The 24,078-nt window shown below is 52.3% G+C and overlaps 2 protein-coding genes across 16 annotated transcripts; both read right to left on the bottom strand.

Annotated features, from left to right (window-relative positions):
* Positions 1–3,506: 3,506 nt before the first annotated feature.
* On the bottom strand, positions 3,507–9,102 carry IRF9 (interferon regulatory factor 9). 5 transcript variants are annotated; one of them, XM_045397499.3, is made up of 10 exons: positions 9,029–9,102; positions 8,045–8,225; positions 7,223–7,406; positions 6,862–6,992; positions 6,415–6,493; positions 6,240–6,311; positions 5,419–5,760; positions 5,191–5,317; positions 4,414–4,529; positions 3,507–4,254 (listed from the first exon to the last, which is right to left on the bottom strand). In XM_045397499.3, exons 2-10 carry the CDS (start codon positions 8,222–8,224, stop codon positions 4,121–4,123), a joined length of 1,365 nt encoding a protein of 454 aa, XP_045253434.2. In that variant the 5' UTR covers position 8,225; positions 9,029–9,102; the 3' UTR covers positions 3,507–4,120. The 5 variants fall into 5 exon arrangements, with proteins under 5 accessions (XP_045253434.2, XP_045253435.2, XP_045253436.2 ...); XM_045397500.3 differs by lacking the exon at positions 9,029–9,102 and adding an exon at positions 8,475–8,682; XM_045397501.3 differs by lacking the exon at positions 5,191–5,317.
* A 614-nt stretch (positions 9,103–9,716) lies between these two features.
* RNF31 (ring finger protein 31) lies at positions 9,717–24,029 on the bottom strand. 11 transcript variants are annotated; one of them, XM_005560938.5, is made up of 22 exons: positions 23,894–24,029; positions 22,823–23,015; positions 22,592–22,738; positions 22,289–22,444; positions 22,001–22,060; positions 21,826–21,901; positions 21,117–21,294; positions 20,252–20,639; positions 19,801–20,091; positions 19,300–19,548; positions 19,009–19,194; positions 18,687–18,893; positions 14,985–15,158; positions 14,803–14,901; positions 14,623–14,712; positions 12,938–13,052; positions 12,704–12,822; positions 12,331–12,444; positions 12,144–12,201; positions 10,410–10,506; positions 9,962–10,130; positions 9,717–9,852 (listed from the first exon to the last, which is right to left on the bottom strand). In XM_005560938.5, exons 2-22 carry the CDS (start codon positions 23,012–23,014, stop codon positions 9,799–9,801), a joined length of 3,219 nt encoding a protein of 1,072 aa, XP_005560995.3. In that variant the 5' UTR covers position 23,015; positions 23,894–24,029; the 3' UTR covers positions 9,717–9,798. The 11 variants fall into 11 exon arrangements, 7 of the variants coding, with proteins under 7 accessions (XP_005560995.3, XP_073853154.1, XP_015309125.3 ...); XM_073997053.1 differs by having other exon boundaries at positions 23,990–24,029; XM_015453639.4 differs by lacking the exon at positions 23,894–24,029 and adding an exon at positions 23,804–23,830 and having other exon boundaries at positions 12,331–12,510.
* Positions 24,030–24,078: the final 49 nt, after the last annotated feature.

Genomic DNA, 24,078 nt, shown 5'->3' with positions numbered 1-24,078 from the left:
GCTATTTAGGGAGGGTATTTCAGGGAAGTCTTGCCCCCTCTCTTAAGAGATACAATTTGAAGAAAGTGGGTAAGTCATGTGCTTACTTGAAGGAAGAGTAATTTAGACAAAAGAACTGGCAACTGCAAAGATCCTGAGGTAGAAATGTGTTTGGTGGGTTCAAGGAGCCTGAAGCAAAGCGGCAGGGGAAGAATGGCAAGGGGCAAGAGAAAGAGGAGGGCAGGGTCACATCACAGGACCTCAGAGGTCGTTATGGGCATTTGGGCTTTTACCCTGGGTGATTTGGGACCCAATGAAAGGTTCTGAGCAGAGGAGTGACATGATCAGAATTGTATGTGAAAAGGATCTCTACTGTGTTGAGAATAGCTTAAGGTAGACACGAGTGGAAACAGATGTGAAGGAAGCAGAGAAGATATGAGAGATGGTGGTAGTTTGTTCCAAAGTGTTGCTGATGGAAACAGAGAGAAGTGGTCAGACCCTGGATACATATTGAAGGAATAGCGACAGGATTTGCTGATGAATTGGATGTGGGGTATGATAGAAAACGGAAGGAGGCCAGGTATGGTAGCTTACACCTGTAATCCCAGCAGTTTGGGAGGTGAGTGACTGGGACTATAGGCACACACCACCACACCTGGCTTCTTTTTTTTTTTTGAGATGGAGTTTCGTTCTTGTTGCCCAGGCTTGGAATGCAATGGCACGATATTGGCTCACTGCAACCTCTGCCTCCTGGGTTCAAGCGATTCTCCTGCCTCAGCCTCCCAAGTAGCTGGGATTACAGGCATGTGCCGCCATGCACAGCTAATTTTTAAAATATTTTTTTTTTTTTTTTTTTTGAGACAGAGTCTCGCTCCGTTGCCCAGGCTGGGGTGCAGTGGCCGGATCTCAGCTCACTGCAAGCTCCGCCTCCCGGGTTCCCGCCATTCTCCTGCCTCAGCCTCCCGAGTAGCTGGGACTACAGGCGCCCGCCACCTCGCCCGGCTAGTTTTTTGTATTTTTTAGTAGAGACGGGGTTTCACCGTGTTAGCCAGGATGGTCTCGATCTCCTGACCTCGTGATCCGCCCGTCTCGGCCTCCCAAAGTGCTGGGATTACAGGCGTGAGCCACCGCGCCCGGCCTTAAAATATTTTTAGTAGAGATGGGGTTTCACCATGTTGGTCAGGCTGATCTCGAACTTCTGACCCCAAGTGATCCACCCACCTCGGCCTTCCAAAGTGCAATGATTACAGGTGTGAGCCACCGTGCTTGGCCTCCCCTGGCTAATTTTTAAGAATTTTGGGGAGCCAGGCACAGTGGCTCACACCTGTAATCCCAACACTTTGGGAAGCTGAGGTGGGCAGATCACCTGAAGTCAGGAGTTCAAGACTAGCCTGGCCAACATGGTGAAACTCTGCCACTAAACATACAAAAATTAGCCTGGCATCATGGCGTGCACCTGTAATCCCAGATACTCAGGAGGCTGAGGCAGGAGGATCACTTGAACCCAGGAGGTGGAGGTTGCAGTGAGCCAAGATTGCACTACTGTACTCCAGCCTGGGCGACAGAGTGAGACTCTGTCTCAAAAAGAAAAAAAAAAGAAAAAAAGAATTTTTTTGTAGAGGTAGGTTTTCACTGTGTCACCCAGGCTAGTCTCAAACTCCTGGGCTAAGGCAGTCTTCTCATTTCGATCTCCCAAAGTGCCAGGATTACAGGTGTAAACCACCGCGCCCAGCTGAAAAAGGATTTTTTTTTTCTTTGAGACGGAGTTTTGCTCTTGTTGCCCAGGCTCAAGTGCAGTGGTGCGATCTCGGCTTACTGCAACCTCCACCTCCTGGGTTTAAGCGATTCTCCTGCCTCAGGCTCCCAAGTAGCTGGGATTACAGGTGTCCACCACCACGCCTGGCTAATTTTTTGTATTTTTAGTAGAGACAGGGTTTCACCATGTTGGCCATCCTGGTCTCAAACTCCTGACCTCAGGTGATCCACCCGCTTCAGCCTCTCAAATTACTGGGATTACAGGCATGAGCCTCAATGGCCAGCCAATTTTTTTTTTTAATTAAAAGAATTAAAATAAAATGGAAGTCAAGGAGATAATTTAGACCTTGTACAAAGAAGGTCCAGGAGGGATTTCATCACATTGCATCACATTGAGGGCACAACAGGGATTGTACAAGTCTGCACTCAGTACCTCATTTCTTTACTGCTAGTGCAGAGCCTGTCTAGGCACTTGGCTTCCCAGGGGGATGATGGACAAGACTGAAGGGAAGAAGGGAGGTCCATGGAGGCAGGGAGGCTCAAAGGCAGCACTGAAGCTTGCCAAATGAGGCAGCAAGAAGGTCCTAGGAGGACTTAGGCATCCAGATTTGATCATGTGTATGAGCCATTGAGGGCTGAAGAGTGAAATGACAGGAGGAAGTCTGGAAAGCTAAGCTGGTGTCATATGCAGGAAGAAGGAAGCTGAAGGCTGTGGCCTGGGTTGGAACTAGTTTGCTGGAAGTGAGTGTACAAAAAAGTAGGTGACAGGTGGCCTTGTGGTGAAGGAAAAACCTTCCAGTTTGGTAGTAAAATGAACACAGGGGAAAGGGAAAGCAGTGTCAGCCAATTTGGAGCCCTCAAGTCTCATGAACAGCATGTTTGTGACATGGCAGTCTAGGCTGGAGTGCCTTTTTTTTTTTTCTTGAGATACAGTCTTGCTCGTTGCCAAGGCTGGAGTACAATAGCACAATCTTGGCTCACTGCAACCTCTGCCTCCCAGGTTCAAGCGATTCTCCTGCCTCAGCCTCCCAAGTAGCTGAGATTACAGGTGCCTGCCACCATGCCTGGCTAATTTTTGTATTTTTAGAAGATGAGGTTTCACCATGTTGGCCAGGCTGGTCTCAAACTCCTGATCTCAAGTGATCCACCCACCTTGGCCTCCCAAAGTGCTGGGATTATAGGCGTGAGCCACTGCACCCAGCCAGCCAGAGTGTCTTTTATGGGGCTTAGATAGAGCAAGGAATCCAGTTTGGGAGTACCCTGCTGGGGTGACGGTGAAATTTGTGCTGGAGGAAGAGGTGCCAGTAACAACAGGTACAGGTTTAGCAACTCTTCGCTCTGACTCCTCTGTTCTCAGGCCCCAGGGCCTCTAGACCATAGTTTCAGGTCACCTTCAAGTGTCTCCTCTTCATTTAGACCTCCAGTCTAACCTCAGGCCCGATGTTGAGGCCTTCTAGCAAGAACTATGAAGCCCAGACTTTACCATGTGAAGTTGGTGGCTATAGTGCCTGGCTGAAGGCTTGATGCCCCTTTCGATGGCCTATCCCAACCCACTCCCTAATCTTGTCTGCCCAGAGGGTACCTCTGTAGAGTGCCAGGCCCAGGACCCACAGGGCCCAGATAGCATATTAGCCAGAACCTGTGGGCAGAGGAGAGGAAAAAGGCTGGAGATGTCAGCAGGAAGAGAACCCCAGTGCCCCACTCTTAAGTTTACATCTCTATCTGTGACCACTGCTACCTTCTTCTCCCAGAAAATCAGATACTGATTCCTCTTTCAATAAAATTTTATTTTAAATCCTTAGTGAATATCTAAGAGGAAAATATAAAGTGCTTGTCTTTTTTTTTTTTTTTTTTGAGATGGAGTCTCGCTCTGTCGCCCAGGCTGGAGTGCAGTGGCCGGATCTCAGCTCACTGCAAACTCCGCCTCCCAGGTTCACGCCATTCTCCTGCCTCAGCCTCCTGAGTAGCTGGGACTACAGACGCCCACCACCTCGCCCGGCTATTTTTTTGTATTTTTTAGTAGAGACGGGGTTTCGCCATGTTAGCCAGGATGGTCTCGATCTCCTGACCTCGTGATCCGCCCGTCTTGGCCTCCCAAAGTGCTGGGATTACAGGCGTGAGCCACCGCGCCCGGCAGTGCTTGTCTTTAGAGTTGGGAGGTCAGGGAAGAGGGAGAGGCCCCCTGGGTTCACACCATTTGGAATTTCCCAGTCCCTTACAGATGAAAGAGGGTGTATATGTCAAAATTAAAAAAAAAAAAAGGAAAAAAAATTAGCCTTGAGTGCTCCACCAGCCAGTGTGTGCGAGGATTTTCAGGATACAATTATCACAGACAACTATTGAGACTTATCACAAAGAGGACAGGTCAATCGTGTGAAGAATGAGTCTATTTCAAAGGAGACAGGAAGAACAAAGAGGTGAGGTGGAAGATGGGTACCCCACGCTCTACACCAGGGACAGAATGGCTGCCTGCTGCTCTGGAGTCTCCTCCAGCAAGTATCGGGCAAAGGCCTGCTCCATCTGTATTGGAAGAGATGGAGAAGAGTGTCTTAGTGAGTGCATCAGGGACAGACACCACCCCCAGGAGCTCCTTCCCCACTAGGAAACCCCCTTTGCCTCCTGAAGTACCACTGCCCCCGCTCTCATTAGATGGGTACTCTGCCCCTGCTCTGAGCTCACCTTCACTGTGATAAGATTCTGTGGAGTATGGCTGGGGCCACGGCTCTCTTCCCAGAAATTCAGTGTTACTTGGAACTTCGGTGGGGGGCCTAGGCCCTGGAAGTACTTGGCCAAGTCTGAAAGAGAAAGGGTCAAGGGTTGGAAGAATTTCAAAAAGAAGAGAGGGCCACAGGCAGGGAGGCAATAGTGAGAAACCCATGATGGAGAGAGGTAGGAGGGGGTCCTGCCACAGCAGGAGCTGCAAGGTCAGAAGTACTTGGAACTAAATGCTACTCACCCGTGTGCAAATAGGGAAAGGGTGGCCCTGCCTCAAATAAGTGCTTAGAAGTAGATCACTGCACAGCTGAAAAAGCTCTCTGCTGGGAGAGTTTAGAGTCCTCCCGGGCAGCAGCCCTGGCTGCTAACACAGATGTGCCCAGACCTTTGCTGCTTGCTCACACCCTTCCAGTGCTAGGGTACCCATGGTGCTGGGAACACCCACACTCTGCACCCGTGTACACCTGGTCCCACTCTTAAGGTCAGGTTTAGAATTGAGTAGGAGCTGGAATTGGATGGGAGAGAAGCGCAACCCTAAGGCATGCCTGGACTGTAGTAGAGACAGTGCAGCCAGGGCCAGAGTGTGTGATGTGTGCCAGCTCTCCCAAATCTGTGTATATAGGAGAAGGCCATGAAGCTCAAAATCTCTGTGCCAATTCTTCTGTGCACCTTCACATAGTGACTGCATGCTTCACTGTGATGGTGTTCTTTAAGATACGACACTCTTGTGCTGGGCTCTACCTGAACCACCTCTTCCATTGTCTTGGCTGGAGGAGAGCTGCCAGGTAGCTGCCAGGCTGGGCATATGACCACACAGGATGTGCACCACACAAGTGCAGGAGTGCCATGCATAGGCTACATGGAGGATCTGCTGGCAGATAGGGAAGTGGCAGGACCCACCAAGTTGGGCCCAGGGGGTACTAAGAGGTAGGGGGTGGGAGCTCAGGTGCCCAGAGAGAGCAGCCTCACCTCTGCGGAAGCAGGCGGTTCTGAAGAGCTCCACACACTCGTTGCTGGGCAGCAGATGTGGGCCTGGCCCAGGTGGAGCCTGGGGTGCATTCCAGGAGATGGGGATGGGGCAAAGGCGCTGCACGAAGAGGCCTCGGGGGTTGCTGGCCACCAGGATGCCCCTCTCAAGCTGGCTCAGCAGGCGCTGCGTGGGCTCCAGTGGGCCAGGCTTGGGGAACAGCACCTGCTCCATGCTGCTCTCAGAGCCTGAGGGCTCAGCCACAAGGCGGCAATCCAGGCTTTGCACCTGGGCCTCGCCCACCACACGCCCGTTGTAGATGAAGGTGAGCAGCAGTGAGTAGTCTGGGGAATAGAACAGCCCTACTTGGTGCTGGAGGAGCATGCAGGCTGGCAGCAGCCCCTCCCCAGGGGAATAGCTCCACCTTCCCTCCCTGCACCAGCCAGGGGACTTCTTCTCAGGTTTTCCTGTCACTTAGGCAAGTAGCTAGTATGTGATTGACCATGAGGCCTCAGGGTTTAATGACCAGGGGCTTGTAGTTTACTAGAAGGTCCCTTGAGATTGGGCCTCTGTTTGGCCCAATGAAATCAACGTCTCAATGTAGATTTCCAGGAGAGTGTATAGGGTGATATTTTTGGGAAGCAAGCTTTTTGGAGTCTGGCCAGGCATGTGGAATTCTCGCCACCTAGAAACCAGTGCCTTGGGCTATGGTAATGTGGGCACAGTTTGCTGTAAGCCCTGACTGACTAGATAATGCATGCACAGTCAAAGGTGGAAGACCTCGGGGCACAGGGCACAGGAGAAAGTCAGAAATGCCATGTACCTGGCTCTGGAGGAAGCAGAAACTCCAGGGACCTCTGATCCCCTTGAAAGGGGGCCTCAGTTGTGTCTGTACCTGGAAGGGAAGCAAAGGCACTGGTCATTCAGAGTGGGACTGGGGAGTCTTGGGCCAGAGGGTGTGGCATGGGGGACAACACAAGAGGCAGGGCAGGTGGTACCTTCCTGTGGCTCAGGGCTGCTGCTGCTGCTGCTCCCGATGTCTGAATGGAGTGCTCCCCCACTGGCCTCCTCCTCCTCCTGCAGACACAGTGTCTTTTTTTTTTTTTTCTTTTTTTGAGACAGAGTTTTGTTCTTGTTGCCCAGGCTGGAGTGCAATGGGGCAATCTCGGCTCACTGCAACCTCCGCCTCCTGGGTTCAAGCGATTCTCCTGCCTCAGCCTCCTGAGTAGCTGGGATTACAGGCAGATGCCACAACACCCAGCTAATTTTTGTATTTTTAGTAGAGACGGGGTTTCACCATGTTGGTCAAGGCTGGTTTCGAACTCCTGACCTCAGGTGATCTGCCCACCTCGGCCTCCCAAGACACAGTGTCTTTCATTGGCCCACCTCTCCCTCTAGTTACTGTCCTGCCCTCAGGCCCGCCCAGTTCCCTTTCCATCTCTTACATTATTGAGGGATTCCTGGAGTACAGAGGGACTGAGTGTGCAGTTCTGCATGGCACCCTCTTCCTCCTTCCTCTCAGAGGACACAGAACTGTGCTGTCGCTTTGATGGTGATTTCTGAGTCCCTGGCTGGCCTGTGGAATTGTTGAGGGAGACAGAAAGGTCAGGGTCTTGAGCAGGGACAGAGGGTAAGGGAGAGGTCTGAGGCAGTGAAGAATGCGCAAGCCTAGGAAGGGAAACCTGGGTAGCAGCCCCCAAGGGCACGGACAAGGCAGAGCTATGAGAAGCCTGGGGGAAGCCCGCACATCTATCCTTCCTCCCCAGTCTGCTGAGTCTAGGAGTGGTTGGGCAAGGGGAAACCCACCAGAGAAGGTTCCTGGTGGCAGCAGCCGATACACCTTGTAGGGCTCAGCAACATCCATGCGGCCCCTCTTAGGAACCTCCTCAAATTCGGTACTCTTGTTGAGTGCACAGCGCAGGCGAGTCTTCCAGACAGCGGGGCCTCCTGTGTCCCCTTCCTTATACTTTCCCTTAAATATTGCCCAGGCCTAGGAAAGAAAGCAAGGGAAAAAGAGGCAGTGTGTTACAGGCTCCAGCTGCCCCTCCAACAGGACTGGCTTTATGGGCGTGCAGCTCTAAGCTCAGAAGGGATCATGCAGGGTCTGTGCTCTGTGTTGCCATCTTGAAATCCCCAGAATTTTTTTTTTTTTTTTTGAGACAGAGTCTCACTCTGTCGCCAGGCTGGAGTGCAGTGGTACGATCTCGGCTCACTACAGCCTCTGCCTCCCTGGTTCAAGCAATTCTCCTGCCTCAGCCTCCTGAGTAGCTGGGACTACAGGCATGCGCCGCCAGGCCCAGCTAATTTTTGTATTTTTAGTAGAGACGGGGTTTCACCATGTTGGCCAGGATGGTCTTGATCTCTTGACCTCGTGATCCACCCACCTTGGCCTCCCAGAGTGCTGGGATTACAGGCGTGAGCCACTGCGCCTGGCCAAAATCCCCAGAATTTTTGAACAAGGCCTCCACATTTTCATTTTGTACTGGACTCTGCAAATGATGCAGCTAGTTTTCCTCTCCAATGTCTCCCTTGTCTGAAACCCAGGTAGACGCAAGTGCTCGAGGGTGAGTGTACCAGTGTATACACCATCCCTCACGCAGAGGAACAGTGGTTTCCAAGCCCTTTCACCTTGAAGAAGGCAGCATCCTGGTCCTCTCGGAAGTCCTGCTTGCCTGCATGCTTCCAGGGAATCCGGAACATGGTCTTAGCTGTATCATCCCAGCACACTCCGGGGAACTGCCCGCTCTCCACTTGCTCCACCACCCAGTTCCGGAGTTTTCGGGTACAGCGTGCCCTGCCTGATGCCATTCTGGGGGATAAGAGGAGCAGGAAGCGTCAGAACTGACACTTTGGGAGGGAACATCTCCTGAGACCCTGGCCATTGAGACTAGATTCTGGCAACAGGTCCCAGAGATCCCATCCATTTTCTTTTAGCTCTAGACACATTTCAACACTCTATGAGACAGAATTGTTTCCTTTCTGCCATCACTAGCAATGACAAAAAACAAAAACAAAACAAAAACCCAAACATTGTTTTTAGCATTCTAAGCTGTGATACCTGGAAGGAAACCTTGGGCATTGGTCTTAATTTTAGGACTTTTCAGAAATGTATTGTTTAGGAAGTAATTCCTTTGGTGATCATTCCTGGTGAGAGGCCCTGTCTAGATTCCCGAGCATCAGCAGAGGCAGGCTCTGCTGAGATGCATCAGGCCCTTCACCCACTGCCCCACAGCCTACACAACCTAGCCTCTGACCCCCACCCCTCTGCCATCCCCAGGAGTAGGTGGGGCAGGAAGCAGGGGTGGGGGTGGAGCTGCAGCACAAGTGGGCAGGGCCAGACGGCAAGGAAACAAATGGTCCACTGAGGCTGGGGCAATGAGCCTTCTTCCCTGAACAATCCAGCAGGAGGTCCTTCTGACCTTTGCCTACAAGAGTCTGAGGTGCTGGCCTTTGTCAGTCTCATTCTCAGGCTGAATCTCCCACTTCCTGACTTAGAGGTCTTCTGTCTATCCCGCAGTCTAGCAGAGGGACCCCTAGAACCCCCTACCCCCAATCTGGCTGGACTTTCTAGCCCTAGATCCCAGGATGACTCCCATTCTTGGCTGATCTTACCTGAGTTGCTGTCCAGGCTGTTGCAGGGCTCAGACGACCTCAGCTTAACTCCTGGCTGGGCGGCTGATCTCTCCACCCCTTTCTACAGTCCCCACCCTAAGTTTCGGTTCTCCTCCAGGGAGGGCCTTTTCCCAGAAATCACGTGGTCTCAGAGTTGCAGGGAACTGGTGGCCACCAGGGGGCAGCAGCATCTAAGCATCTCACTATCAGGATGCCACTGTCGCAGCAGGGGGGCCCTGCTCTACCGGCTCAGCTCCATCCTGGCTCATTCCCCTTCCTCCCTCAGATACTCTTGCTTGTATCTGACCTTCTCTGGGTGACACTGCGGCTTCCCCAGGGAGGCCAGTTTCCTGGAGTCAGGCTTGGGACCTCTGGATTGCTGTGTACACCTGTGCATCTGTGTTCCCCTACAGTGCCCACCTGATACATACTGGGTGACTTCAAATACCAGTCAAATTCGATGAAAGGAAGAAAGGAGGCAGGGAGGGAGGGAGCCCAGGCCACGTGGCTGGATGGGGAGGGCCTCCCTTGACCATCCAGGGTGTCAACTCCTTCCTGGTCCTGAGTCCAGGGAGGGTCAGGCACTAGGTTGCAGGGGGCCCTTTTCAGCAAAGCTCTGTTCACCCCACTCTTTCCCTGGTACCCCTAGATGGTGGCACCAGGAAGAAGGACCACCAAGAAGCCTGGGTGGTAAGATGCCTCTTTATTGGTGCTGGAGCTGTTCCTGAGGGAGTAGGCCATGGGACCCTCATCGGGACCCTTACTCTCAGCTACTTCCTCCTGCGGGGGATACTCTGTCCCAAGGGTACCTCTTCTGTCAGCTTCTGCAGGAGAGAGAAGGTAATGATATTAGGAGCCTGGAGCTCAGACACAGCCTGCACCAGGTGACTTCTGTAGGGTGGGGTCAGAGGTGAGGCTGGGTGGAGGCTATACCTGTAACAAGCGGGCCTGGTAGGCAGGGGGATCCTCTCCAGCCAAAGGCTGGGGGCGTACGTGTAGGTAGCGCTCAGTGGCCGTCTCCAGTTCTTCCACCTCATACAGGGTGGCTGGGTCCAGAGAGTGGGCATTGATGAGGCTCACAAGATACTCTTTGTAGTGTGCCCTGGGGAGAAAAGGGAGCAGAATATTTGTTCTGTTGACTAATATTAACTGAGTGTGTCAACATAGCTGGGCTCTGAGACACTTAGACGAACAAGATTAACAACCCCAGCCTGTGCCCACACTGCATGCTACTATCTATCCATGCCCTTGCCCAGAAAGCCTCCTCCCTTCTACCCACTGCGAGACCTACTGCTCCCAGGGACCCACTTTACTGCCTGGGCATGCCCTCACCACTTCTACCCACCGCCCAACACCATGCCCATGTCCTGCTGACACTCACTGGCACAGGCCAGCATAGCCAGCTGGAGTTTCCTTGCCACAAGCTTCATCCCTGAGCCCATTGGGAACCTCCTTCTGCTCCATTACTCGGCAGCCACCTGAAGGTGAGGGAAGAAGGAAGCCTCTGTTGGGAGGCCAATAACCACAAAGCTCCAGAACTGGGATACTCACAAGGTAGGGAAGGCAGCCTCCAAGGAAGGGACTGAGCACAGCAACTCCCGCTTTCCCAGTGGTGCTGGTGGGTACTCAGAGGTGCCATCAGCGGCAGACCATCTGATACAGAGGCAGGAACTTGTCCCTACTTTTATCCAAGCTGGCTTTTGGTTCATAAACACATACCCTCTTGAGATAGCTTTTTTTTTTTTTTGGTTGTTATTTATCTCTTGACTAGTTAACTTACTTATTCTGTGAAGGTCTTACCTCTTTTTTTTTTTAAATAGAGACAGGGTCTCATTATGTTGTTCATGCTGGTCTCAAACTCCTGGGCTCAAGTAATCCTCTTGCCTTAGCCTCCCAAAGTGCTGGGATTACGGGTGTGAGCCACCACTCCTGGCTACCTCTGTTTTTTTTTTTTTTTTTTTTTTTGAGATGGAGTTTCACCCTTGTTGCCCAGGCTGGACTGGAGTGCAATGGCGCAATCTTGGCTCACTGCAATCTCGGCCTCCTTCCGGGTTCAAGCGATTCTCCTGCCTCAGCCACCCGGGTAGCTGGGATTACAGGTGCTTGCCACCACACCTTGCTAATTTTTTTTGTATTTTTAGTACAGACAGGGTTTCACCTTGTTGGCCAGGCTGGTCTCGAACTCCTGACCTCAGGTGATCCACCTGCCTTGGCCTCCCAAAGTGCTGGGATTATAGGCATGAGCCACTGCGCTTGGCCACCTTTTTTTTTTTTTTTTTGAGACTGAGTCTCACTGTTGCCCAGGCTGGAGTGCAGTGGTGCGATCTTGGCTCATTGCAAGCTCCGCCTCCCAGGTTCATGCCATTCTCCTGCCTCAGCCTCCTGAGCAGCTGGGACTACAGGCACCTGCCACCACGCCCGGCTAATTTTTTCTATTTTTTAGTAGAGACGGGGTTTCACTGTGTTAGCCAGGATGGTCTCCATCTCCTGACTTCATGATCCGCCCGCCTTGGCTTCCCAAAGTGTTGGGATTACAGGCATGAGCCACCGCACCTGGCAGACCACCTCTATTTTTTTTTAAAAAAAATTTAAAGCCTACAGCACCTGGTATTCCCAGCCAATCTCTCATCCAAGTACTAACTAGGCCCGAACCTGCTTAGCCTCCAAGATCAGAAAAGATTAGTCACATTCAGGGTGGTATGGACTGTAGACTTGCCTCTGTCTACACTGTAGGAAGTGAAAGAGGTTAGAACCACACGTAACACCTTTCTGTTACCCTCATGGAATCTAAAACAGTGCCCTGCAACTAGCAGGTCTCATTAAACACTCATTGAGTTAATTAATGAATTATGATCATTTGAGAATGGGAGAAGAAAATTAGTATTAATGCCTTCTTGGGTACCAGGTTATTTAAAGATGTCTTACGTAAAGTGGCTTAGCTGCAAGGTAGATACTACCCCTATTTTACAGCGGAAGAAACAAGGCCTGGAGTCTCAATTAACTTGCCAAAGGGCGTGCAACAAGTGGCCCCAGACCCAAGCCTCCCCTTTACCCATCATACAGTGGGAGCCCAGCACACCATCTCTTCTTCTCAAAGGCTTGTCCTAACACTCACCTCCAGGGACTGCCCGGGCCCCAGCTGGAGGCTCTGTATTAAACATGACATTATTGTCCTGAGGAGGAGAGACAGATGGGTGTTACATTCCCCTTGATGCCAGTCCCTGTTGCATTTCCTAGCATGAAGTCTTTTCCATTCTTGCCCACCCTGGGCCCAGTCTTCTTCTCTCCTGACCACCTCTGACCTGTAGCAGCTTCTGAAGCCGGAGAGCAGTCCAGTCCCGTAGGTAGAAGAGACAGTCTCGAGGGTGGTGGCCGTGCAGAGACTTTTTCACCCTGCAGTTAGGGTCTGGACATTTCTGGCAGAAACCCAGATGGGAGAGAGGAAGTTGGAGACTGTTGGGGTCCTGGCCTCTCAGGAACCCCTGCGTGAGGGGTGTATGGGTGAGGGGAGATGGAGACATTGGAGGAGCAAGCAAAGGGTAAGGGGATAGAGAGTTGTGCTTTACATCCCATTGACCTCTTCTCTTCCCCGGGGCCACTCCTCAATGGCCTCTGCCTCTCAAACCCAACGGAGGCTCCCACCCTTCCATCCCTTCGCCAACTCTCTGGGCTCACATTCTTGGCATAAAAGGCATTGTAGCAGCCGCTGCAGAACTGGTGGCGGCACTGGGTACAGTGAAAGTGCATGCAGCCTCCTCGGGCCAGGGCATATGAGAACTTGCATTTGGGGCAGTCTGCAAAGGACAAGAGATCAGGGCTGGAGCTGCCGCTGCAGCTCAAGGCCCTCAAGAAGAGAGCTGCTGGCAATGACAGGCTTCTGAGCAAACAGGCCAAGTGGGGCAGCCTTACCAATGCCGTTTTCCTGAAGATACATTGCTAGGCCCTGGGCCTGGTATTCTGGGTCATTCATGCGTTTCCAGTTCTGGAAGTCCTCACAGCTCCGACCTCGGTGCTGCTCCTCCCACTGCCGGAGGGAAAGTAGGCTTCACGTGGGAGCTCTATCCCATCCCCTGGCCCTTCTTCCTAGCCCCTCCACTCACATCCAGTGGTCCCCAGCTTGGTTTATGTCACTGCCACCTACCATTTGCTCAGATCTAAAAATGAGAGGCCATGCTTGGTTCTTTCATTTTCTCCTACCGCCTCACACTCCTTTTGCCTTGTTTCCACTCCACAGACCATCTCAACATCATCCCCTTTTCCTTCATCCCTACTGCTACCACTTTACTCCAGGTCACTATCAGCCCTTGCCTCAATTGCTTGCCTTGGTTACTAGTCTGTTTCCCATTCCTGCACCCCTAGGATCAATTCTCCCCATAGCTGTCAAAAGGACTTCAAAATTTTAAGTCAGGTAGCTTCCACAGTATTGGTGGTGTTTTTGGTCCCGTGGTAGTCTCAGGTGTTCACTTTGTTTCAGACATGATGCAGATGAAATTTTTTTTTTTTTTTTTTTTGAGATGGAGTCTCGCTCTGTCACCCAGGCTGGAGTGCAATGGCGTGATCTCGGCTCACTGCAGCCTCCACCTCCTGGGTTCAAGTGATTCTCCTGCTCCAGCCTCCAGAGTAGCTGGGATTACAGGCACATGCCACCATACCCGGCTAATTTTCGTATTTTTAGTAGAGACGGGGTTTCACCATATTGGGCAGGCTGGTCTTGAACTCCCGACCTCAAGTGATCTACCCACCATGGCCTCCCAAAGTGATGGGATTACAGGCAGAAGCCACTGTGCCTAGCCAAATATTATACTTCTTAAAAGATAAATGTGGTTGGGCATAGTGGCTCATGCCTGTAATCCCAGTACTTTGGAAGGCTAAGGTGAGGGATCACTTGAGACCAGGAGTTGGAGGCTATAGTGAGCTGTGACTGCACCAGAGGACCCCAGCCTGGGTGAGAGTGAGTCCTTGTCTCTAAAAATAAATAAATAAATAAATGAAAGATAAATGAGATAGTATCACCCTTGCTTTTTCTCAGAATGAAGGCGGACGGATACCTGCCTCACTTGGCCTCCAGGGCTCTCCAGACCTGGCAGCTGGCTTCTCTCTGACCACCTGCCACTCCCACCTTGCTTTCCAGGCTCCAGCCACCCAACACTTTTTTCTGACTCTGGTCCTTCCCATGTGTTGTTCTTTCTCTCCCAAATGCTCTCTGCGTGGCTGGCTTCTTTTTAATGTTTAGGCCTGAGCTTAAACCATTTTAGAGAAGACTTGTCTGACCTCTCTACCCTAAGTAGGTCCACTCTGTTACCCTGATCTCAGATTCCTGTTTGTTTTCTTCATAGAACTTAAGCCTATGTATAATTAGTTCCTCTGGCTTACTTCCCTTCCTTCCTCCTCCCCTTTCCTTTCTCTCCCGATTTCCTCCCTCCCTCTGCTTTCTTCCCTTTCTCCTTGTGCCTAGTCTTTCTGACTAGTCTGTAAGCTCTTTTGACCTCAGAGCTCATATATATTTTGCTCTCCAGTATACAAACTCCCCTGAGTCTAACACAGTACCTGGCAGTAGCTCAGCAAGTATTTCTGAAAGGATGAATGTGCCTCACCTGGCGCTTGCAGCGCACACAGAAGGTCTGGTGACACTGGGGACAAGTCGCCTCCAGCTGCTCACGCTCATATATGAAGCCAAAGGAGCACTGTAAGTACAAGAGCATAAAGTTATCAAAGGCCTGACATGGAACCATCCCCTGTCCCTCCACAGTAGCTCCCCTGGGCAGGCCACTTACCTGGGCACACCACAAGAACTTGGGGTCCCGCATCAGCACACCCTCGGTCAGCTTCTTATGGAACAACGCATAGGCATCTGGCTCTAGGCTCTCTCGAAGCTGGGGACAGGATGCAGAGGTGGTGGGTGGGAGGGTTGCTATTCAAAGCTCAGGGTACCTGAGTCCTAGAGGGGCTGCAGTACCTGGATGTCAAGGGTAGAGAAGTAGCTGAGCAACTGTGTGTCATCGGTGAGGTCAGGGCGGCCACAGGCAGGGCACACCATGTCTGTGATGTGCTTCTCCTTCAAGGCGATGGTGAAGTGCTGGCGGAAGCAGTCAGGACAGATGGTGCACTCACAGGAAGTCAGGGCCTGCATCTGGAGGGTGAGGGGTTGGAGGGAGGGGGTCAGAAGCCACAGCTGCCAGCCTAGGGAAGAGGCAGTGGCCAGGTGTCTACTAAGAAATCAGGCTCTAATTAACAACTAGGCAGGGTTAACAACCTCAAGTGCCAGCAGGGGCCAGGCAGGCAACCTAAACATCTGAAGACAGTGAGGTGGAGGAAAATAGACAATGGTGACACCTAAGGTAAAGACAAAAGTGCCTATAAAAACATTCATATTCCATTAAATATACAAGTAACATGCTTGAAATGACAAAACTATAGAGGTGGAGAACAGATTCATGGTTGCTGGGTGACTAGAAGTGGTGGCAGAAGGGTATAATTAAAGAGGTACATGAGGGAGTTCCTCTGTGGTGAGGAAACAATCTGTATCTTGATTATGGTGGTGGTTATATGTATCTATACATGGGACAGAACTGCACAGAACCACACATACACACAGCGGCACATCCACGTGAAAAATGAACAAGACCTATGGTAAAGCTAACGTTGTAGCAATGTCTATTTCTTGGTCTTGATATTGTACTATAATTATATAAGAAATCACCACTGGGGGTCGGGCATGCTGGCTCACACCTGTAATCCCAGTACTTTGGGAAGCCAAGGTGGGCGGATCACTTGAGGCCAGGAGTTCGAGACCAGCCTGCCAACATGGCGAAACCTTGTCTCTACTAAAAATACAAAAATTAGGCCAGCCACCATGGCTCGTGCCCGTAATCCCAGCACTTTAGGAGGCTGAGGCAGGCGGATCACCTGAGGTCAGGAGTTCCACACCAGCCTGACCAACATTGAGAAACCCTGTCTCTACTAAAAATACAAAATTAGGCAGGTGTGGTGGCGCATGCCTGTAATCCCAGCTACTCAGGAGGCTGAGGCAGGAGAATCGCTTGAACCCAGGAGGCGGAGGCTGCAGTGAGCCGAGATCGCACCATTGCACTCCAGCCTGGGCAACAAGAGCAAAACTCTGTCTCAAAAAAAAAAAAAAAAAAAAAAAAAAAATTAGCCAGGCATGGTAGAAGATGCCTGTAATCACAGCTATTCGGGAGGCTGAGACAGGGGAATCGCTTGAACAGGGAGGTGGGGGTTGCAGTGAGCCATAATTGCGCCACTGCGCTCCAGTCAGGGTGACAGAGCGAGACTCCATCTCAAAAAAATAAAGTCATCACTGGGTGAAGGTGAGTGAAAAGTACACAGGACTCTATGTACTATTTTTGAAACTTCCTGTAGATTCTACAATTATTTATTTATTTAATTGATTTTGAGACAGAGTCTTACTCCATCGCTCAGACTGGAGTGCCGTGGCACAATCCTGGGTCACTGCAACCTCTGTCTCCCAGGTTCAAGAGATTTTCCTGCCTCAGCCTCCCAAGTAGCTGGGATTACAGGCACCCGCTACCATGCCCAACTAATTTTTGTATTTTTTGTAGAGACAGGGTTTCACCATGTTGGTCAGGCTGGTTTCAAACTCCTGACCTCAGGTGATCCACCCACCTTGGCCTTCCAAAGTGCTAGGATTACAGGTGTGAGCCACTGTGCCTGGCCAACTTTATTTATTTATTTACTTTCTTACTTATTTTTAATTTCTTTTTTTTTTTTTTTTTGAGATGGAATCTCATTCTGTTGCCCAGGTTGGAGTGCAGTGGCACAATCTTGGCTCACTGCAACCTCCGCCTCCCAGGTTCAAGCGATTCTCCTGCCTCAGCCTCCCGAGTAGCTGGGATAACAGGCACACGCCACCATGCCTGGCTAATTTTTGTATTTTTAGTAGAGACGGGGTTTCACCATGTTGACCAGGATGGTCTAAATCTCTTGATCTCGTGATCAACCCACTTGGCCTCCCAAAGTGCAGGGATTATAGGCGTTAGCCACCACGCCCAGCCCTTTATTTATTTTTTTAGAGATGGGAGTCTTATTATGTTGCCCATGCTGGTCTCTAACTCCTGGCTTCAAGGAATTCTCCCACCTCAGACTCCCAAAGCGCTAGGATTACAGGCATAAGGCATCATGCCCAGCAAAATTCTTTTTGAAAACACATCCACAGTAGCGCTGTCACACACACACACACAAATGAACAGTAATTTTTTTTTTTTTTTTTTTTTTTTTTTTTGAGACGGAGTCTCGCTCTGTCGCCCAGGCTGGAGTGCAGTGGCCGGATCTCAGCTCACTGCAAGCTCTGCCTCCCGGGTTCACGCCATTCTCCTGCCTCAGGCTCCCGAGTAGCTGGGACTACAGGCACCCACAACTGCGCCCGGCTAGTTTTTTTTTTTTTGTATTTTTTAGTAGAGACGGGGTTTCACCGCGTTAGCCAGGATGGTCTCGATCTCCTGACCTCGTGATCCGCCCGTCTCGGCCTCCCAAAGTGCTGGGATTACAGGCTTGAGCCACTGCGCCCGGCCTTTAATTTTTTTTTTTTGAGACAGAATCTCACTCTGTTGCCCAGGCTGGAGTGCAGTGATGCAATCTCTGCTCCCTGCAAGCTCCGCCTCCTGGGTTCATGCCATTCTCCTGCCTCAGCCTCCCGAGTAGCTGGGACTACAGGCACCTGCCACCACACTCGGCCAATTTTTTGTATTTTTAGTAGAGACAGGGTTTCACCATGTCAGCCAGGATGGTCTCCATCTCCTGACCTCGTGATCCACCTGCCTTGGCCTCCCAAAATGCTGGCATTATAGGCGTGAGCCACTGCGCCCGGCCTAGTAATTCTTTAATATCAGCAAATATCCAGTTTATAGGAACAAGCCCTTCTTAGCTCCCAAGCCTCCACGTACTCTAGGTCAGAGCAGTTAGACTGGCTCTGTATGTGTTTTGTTTTGGTTTTACTCTGTATTTTTAAAATAATTGTAGAGGTCAAGAGTTCGAGACCAGCCTGGCCAATATGGCAAAACCCCGTCTCTACTAAAAATATAAAAATTAGCCGAGTGTGGTGGCAGGCGCCTGTAATCCCAGCTACTCAGGAGGCTGAGGCAGGAGAACTGCTTGGAGGAGGTGGAGGTTACAGTGAGCTGAGATTGCGCTACTGTACTCCAGCCTGGGGTCAAGACTGAAATTCCATCTCAAAAAAAAAAAAATAAGTAAATAAATAAAGTTTTACATTTTAGAGATATATACTGAAGCATTTATAAGCTATATTATATATGCCTGATATTTGATATAAAAATAACCGTCTGTGTATATATGTGAAATAAAGACTGATCATATTTGTTGACAATTGCTGAAGCTTGATGATGAATACACTGGGATTGGAAGGGTTGCAGGGGGATATGGGAATTTGTTATACAGTGTAGTACAACTTTTCTACTATTGCATGTTTGAAAATTTCCATAATAGGAAATTTTTTTTCAAGGGAGGAGATAAGCCTATTCCTGACCTCCCCCTCCCAGAAGCCTTCAGGGATACATGGGCAACTGAAGAGCAGAAGACAGGATCAGAGATGGGGACTGGGGTAGGGTGGGGGTCCAAAAGAATAGAGTAATTCTTGGACCAGGTACTGTGGGGAGGGACTTACCCGGTTGTGGGGCAGGGCCCAGCCACACACAGCACACTCCTGGGCAAGCAAGCGGCGCAGGAAGGCCCGGTCCTGGCTGTGCCTTACAGCTTCTACCACGTCCCCCAACTCATAGTTCCTGGGTGTCTCCTGCAGCAATGACAGCGCCAGCTCTGCCCGGCCCCAGCTGGGGAGTGCGTAGACTGCCAAAAGCCGCCTGACCAGGCTCTGCAATGTGATTCAGGTGGAGGGGGGAAGTGCTGTCAGACTCCAGGGACCCTTCCCCTCAGCTCCCTCTTGCTCCTCTAGGTGGACCCTTGGGTTTCTTGCCTCCTCCCAGCACCTGCTTGTCTGGCCCATCCCAGGAAGGGGTGGGCTCAGGGCCACTGTCCCAGAGGCGCTGGTGGAAGGGCTCTAGGCGTTGGCGCTGTAGCTCAGTCAGGGCCCGTGACACATCACCTCCATGCTGGAACAATGCCTGGAGAGACCCCTCCTCAGGCCCAAAGCCTAGAGACTGGAGCTCCTGCACCTGCAAGATGGGAGTGGTGAGAGGGAGTGAAGTGGGAAAGCAAGCAAGGGAGAATGTGAGAGATGCAGACTCTCGACCCTATCCCATATCCAGCACAGCTGATACCTTCCTTCGCCTGGTCCTCACACATTCCTCCACAGCTTCATCAAGGTTGCCATGACGATCCAGCCAGGCTTTCCGGGCCTCCTGACAGGAAAAGGCACCCAGCCCAGGGTCCTGCTGTCCAGCCAGCTCAGCCACCATCTCCAGCACGTAGGGCAGTTCTGAGCGCAACCACTGCAGAGGCACCTCAGTGCCCGAGTACTGCAGAGCCGAGAAGATCTCCTCTGGACAGGCACCTGCGGCTTCCCCTTCCTAAGGCACAGTCCTGCCCATCAGGCCCATCAGGTGGGGCACACCCTTCACCCACCCTCAGCCTGATCTAAGATGGTGACAGTGGCTCAGCTCAGACATATGGATCATGTCATCAGTGCACAGCATGGTAACTGCCTCAGTAACAAGGAGCTGCTGCTAACAATGACAAGGTTCATAGAAACTATTAACCACCTGCAGCATCTCCTTTCCCACACCAGCTCAGCCCTACCTCATCCCAAGCCCAGTCCTTACCCGGATCATGCTCACTAGCTGGAGGCCTTCCTCCCGCATCTTGTCTTGGCGCTGCTTCCCAGGGTCTCCACAGGAACTGGGCAGGGAGGCACTAAGGCGTTGTGGGGGCCCAAGCTTAGGGGGACCCTTTTCCAAAGAGCTGGCATGGGGCCGGGGGGCACGTTGTACTGGAATGGGGCTACTAGTCCGGTTGCACATTACACACACCCAGCCAGGGCTCGAGTTGCAGAAGGTACAGTGAATACAGTACCAGACATGACTCTGGGCAGAGGCCAGCAAAGTATCCCCCTGCTGGGAAGGCAGAGAGAATTATCCCTTTGACTGGCTGGCTGAGGTTCACAACAGAAATACAGGGAGTTGGAAGGAAGTAAAGGAAAACATGGGATAGAAAAGAAGAGAATGACTTGAGGTAACACACAATAAAGAGCTGGGAAGGCCAGGAACAGGTTACCTGAAGGGGTTGCAGGCAAATGCCAGCATCTCGGGAATCCACCACCAAGCTGGGAGGCTGGGCCAGCCGAGGTCGCTCACATATGGAACACAGCACAGCTGCTGCCTCATTCTCAAAGGTACAGCTCTGGCAGGCCCACCGACCCCTTGCAAGATCAGGTTCTAGGCCTCCAGTTCCTTGGGCACCCTCAGTTCCCAACCCCAACCCCTTACAGCCTCGGGGCCGATCACAGGCCACACAGAGCACTGCCCAAGGCTCATTTAGCATGGCACAGGCAGCACAGTGCCAGGGCAAACGAGCACTTGCAGGATTAGGGGAAGAAAGAGAGCTGTCCCCCAGTGCCAGCAGGGAGGTCGACTGGGGCCGTGGTTGGGCTGAGGCAGGTAAACTGTAATGGAAAAGCAGACATGGCCTACTGAAGTGGCACCTGGTGCCTGGATCCCTCACCTCTAAGCATTCCCCATTTCCTGGGTAACAACACATGTCTCTGGCCTTTGCACACATTGTCCCTGTCTCGAACACTCCTATACCCATAGCCTATGCAACATTTAAATGACAGTTTAAAGCTCACTTCTTCCTAGTAGACACTGCTAATACATGGCCTGACCTACACTAGATGTTTAAAATATTGCCACCTGATTCAGCTGACCCTTCAGACTAGGTTGCAAACCACCTACTACCATAACAACCAGGGTTACTATAATTGCTACTTGTTTGATGTATATGTCTATTATCTCCTTCAGGGTTCTGATTGGCTACTTCTCCTCTATTAAACAGTCTTTACCACAGAAACTGGCAGGTAGTCCATAACCAAGTGATCTTAAGTTCTCTAAATTTCACTCACCCAGAAGAGAAACTCTCTCACCTGGGGCTTAGGTGGGTACCCTGGAGGACCCCAGGCAGGGTCTGGCGGAGGTGATGAGCACGGGATGGGTGTCCATGGAACAGGTGGTCACAGGCTGGACACAGGGCCTGTTTACAGGATGGGCAGTGCAGTGTGCCTGGGGCAGAACCACAGAGGAAGCAGGGACCAGGAGTGGAGCCTGGAGAGCAGGAGAGATAGAACATCTTTCCAAAAAAGACCAAGTTACATCTGAATCTGCTGTGGATGGGGGCAAATCACAAGACTACTTTTTAACACAACTGGCCCAAGGAAACAATTTTAATCTCTTAAAAAACAAAGAGGCCGGACACAGTGGTTCATGCCAGTAATCCCAACAATTTGGGAGGCTGAGGCGGGTGGATCACCTGAGGTCGGGAGTTCCAGACCAGCCTGACCAACATGGAGAAACCCTGTATCTACCAAAAATACAAAATTAGCTGAGTGTGGTGGTGCATGCCTGTAATCCCAGCTACCTGGGAGGCTGAGGCAGGAGAATCGCTTGAACCCGGAAGGCGGAGGTTGCGGTGAGTGGAGATCGCACCATTGCACTCCAGCCTGGGCAACAAGAGCAAAACTCTGTCTCAAAACAAACAAACAAACACAAAGGAAGATAACCAAGAAGGCAGAGGAGCATCCCAAATTTCCATCAATATAGCTTCCTACTTGGTCCCCAATTTAGGACCAATAATACCTGGGGCAGAGGGTGTGGTGAGGGGGCCAGGAGCAATCTCTCTCAATAGGGGGTCAAATTCTGAAAGCTGTAGCATCTGAAAAAGAAAGGGCAGGGAATGAACAAGGGTTTAGGGATACAGAGTCCCACAATTCCGGTTCCCTTTGTATACCAGCCCCTTTCCTGCCTTCCTTACATCATCTTCAACCTTGTCTTCCAACAGCTGCTCCAGTGCCTGCTGTCTTGGATGAGTATTCTGTAATAATACAGATAAAAACGGTTTCCACCTAGACCCCTAGAACAAAGCCCTCCCTCTAAGCCCTGGTCCCTTAACATTCACAGAGGGAAAATCAGTACCCGGAGCTCCCAGAATGCTGAACTACGCCCATAGTTCAGCAGCACAGGGGTCCTCAGACTTACTTGAGTTAGGCTGGGCTCCCCAGCCCTGGTGCATAAGTCCATCAAGACTAGAGGAGCATCTCACCTGCAATAGCAGGCTGAGCTCTGTCCGAAGCAGCAGTACTTCCAGTGTGACTGTAGCAACCTGATGCTCATTTGGCTCCTCTTGCCCTTCGGGGAAGCTCAACCCATCTGGCTGCTCCTCTGTATAGCCATATAATCGCAGCACATCTCGGCCCCCCTGCCACACATTCACAACCAGTCACCACCCAGGAGGCTTCCTGCCTAGTAGGGCTGGACCCCTCCCCATTCAGCACAATCTCAGGCCTTTTCTAGCCAAACCCCAGCCCAGACCCAGCCCCCTCTCCCGTAAGGCCAGGGGATTCACCTGCACAGCATCCACCGTGCTGCGAAAGACAGGGTTATTAAACTTGACGCCGCGCCAGTACCGGGGCCGCTGAGGGCTGAGAAGGTTGCGGCCATATTTCTCCAGGATGTTCAGGGCCGTGGACAGGGTACTGAGGTAGTTTCGGGGCTGGGAGCAATGAGAGCAGAGAGTTGTAAGCGTAGCCCGGGCCTCAGGCCCTGGTGCCCCCTTCCAAGCGGGGCCGGGCCTCACCTCCCCATGGGCGTTGCAGCGGACCAGGCGTGCGGCGTCCAGCTGCAGGTAGCGGGCGGTTGGCGGCAGAGAGCTGGCTAGCAGCGGCCGGAGCTGCTCCAGGGAAAACGCCTGCCCAGAATCCCTCCTCAGGGCGCTCGCCAGCTCCTCGCGGGCCACCAGGAAGGCCCGCTCCTCTTCCTCCCCCGGCATCCTGAGAAAGGAGTCAGCCCCAGCCTTGCCGCCCGCCGGGACCCGGCGCGGGCAGCGCGCGGCCCAAGCGCCGCCCCTCCCGTCTGGTGCCCGGCTTTGAGGCCCACCCCGGCCCGCGCAGCCGCCCCGGGTCACTCAGACCACAGTCATTCTCCAACCCCCGGCCCAGCGCCTGGGTTAGCCGAGAACAGGAAGTACTAGGAAAGAGGGCGGGACAGCGACCCAATTTCAGAGGAACGGGCGGGGCTTAAGGTTAAGCTGGGAGCCGGTGTCCCGAAACCAGGGGGCGTGGCCAAGAGGGAGGGCCAGGCCCCAAGCAATGAGAAGGCAAATGGCTCCTGGCTCCTCCCTCAACGCGCCCCAGCATCTTCCCTCAGTCAAGCGCTCTTCCCCGCCTTCCAGTCTGGTTCCACCCCTTCCGGATAGCCCCAAGCGCGGGGTTATCCTATTGAGCTCAAAACCTTCCTTTTTCTAGCTGGACCAGTCCGCTACGCTCCGGGCCTCACCGGGGAAGTCCCACCCTGCAGGGGAACCGACTCTGGCCGGCCCTAGCCCCTCTTGAGCGAGTCCCGCCCCATCTCCGGTCTGTCCTGAAGGCTGAGGGAAGACCCTCACCCAGCCCCTGCCCTCTCCCTTCTAAGGGCGGCTAGCCCTTCTCCACCCCAGGCGCTCCCTCTGGCTGCCCCTCCTACTCGCTCTCATCTCTCTCCGTCCGCTGTTTGCGGTCGAGACTTCTTGGGGGAGCCCCGCCACTGGATACCCCCTTTGCCATACTCCCACCTCTCTTACCCCGACCCTGGACTTCTCGTGGGCCCTAGCTATAAGCCCCGCCCCTCTCCAAGGGACAGCCCCCGCTCCAGTCTCCGCGGTCCCACTCACCCCAGCCCCTCCCTCGGGCAGCCCCTGGGCTTGTGACCCAGCCAGCACCGCCTCTCCTAGTGGCAACTGGCTGGGAATGGCTGAGGGGCTACCTACTGCTTGCGGCCTGCCGGGGGAGGAGGGAGGCGGAAAGAAGAAAGGGGGCGGGGTTGAGGGGGGCGGGCCTGGACCTGGGGAGTGAAAGC

The sequence above is a fragment of the Macaca fascicularis genome, chromosome 7 (assembly GCF_037993035.2).
Source record: "Macaca fascicularis isolate 582-1 chromosome 7, T2T-MFA8v1.1".
Lineage (NCBI taxonomy): Eukaryota > Metazoa > Chordata > Mammalia > Primates > Cercopithecidae > Macaca > Macaca fascicularis.
Note: the sequence above shows the minus strand (reverse complement) of the source record. Positions and strands in the feature narration are given on the sequence as shown.

Bases quoted from the DNA above. Each gene is read 5' to 3' on its own strand.
- RNF31 (XM_015453639.4), bottom strand. From the start codon at position 23,014: ATGCCGGGGGAGGAAGAGGAGCGGGCCTTCCTGGTGGCCCGCGAGGAG. The intron at 10,507-12,143 runs GTGAGTGTTAGG...CCTCACCTTCAG, and splicing joins GGCCCGGGCAGTCCCTGGAG to GTGGCTGCCGAGTAATGGAG. The intron at 9,853-9,961 runs GTATAGCCTCCA...TCTCTCCTGCAG, and splicing joins ACCAGGCCCGCTTGTTACAG to AAGCTGACAGAAGAGGTACC.
- IRF9 (XM_045397499.3), bottom strand. From the start codon at position 8,224: ATGGCATCAGGCAGGGCACGCTGTACCCGAAAACTCCGGAACTGGGTG. The intron at 6,993-7,222 runs GTGGGTTTCCCC...ACAATTCCACAG, and splicing joins GCCACCAGGAACCTTCTCTG to GCCAGCCAGGGACTCAGAAA. The intron at 6,312-6,414 runs GTACCACCTGCC...CTTCCCTTCCAG, and splicing joins CAGCCCTGAGCCACAGGAAG to GTACAGACACAACTGAGGCC.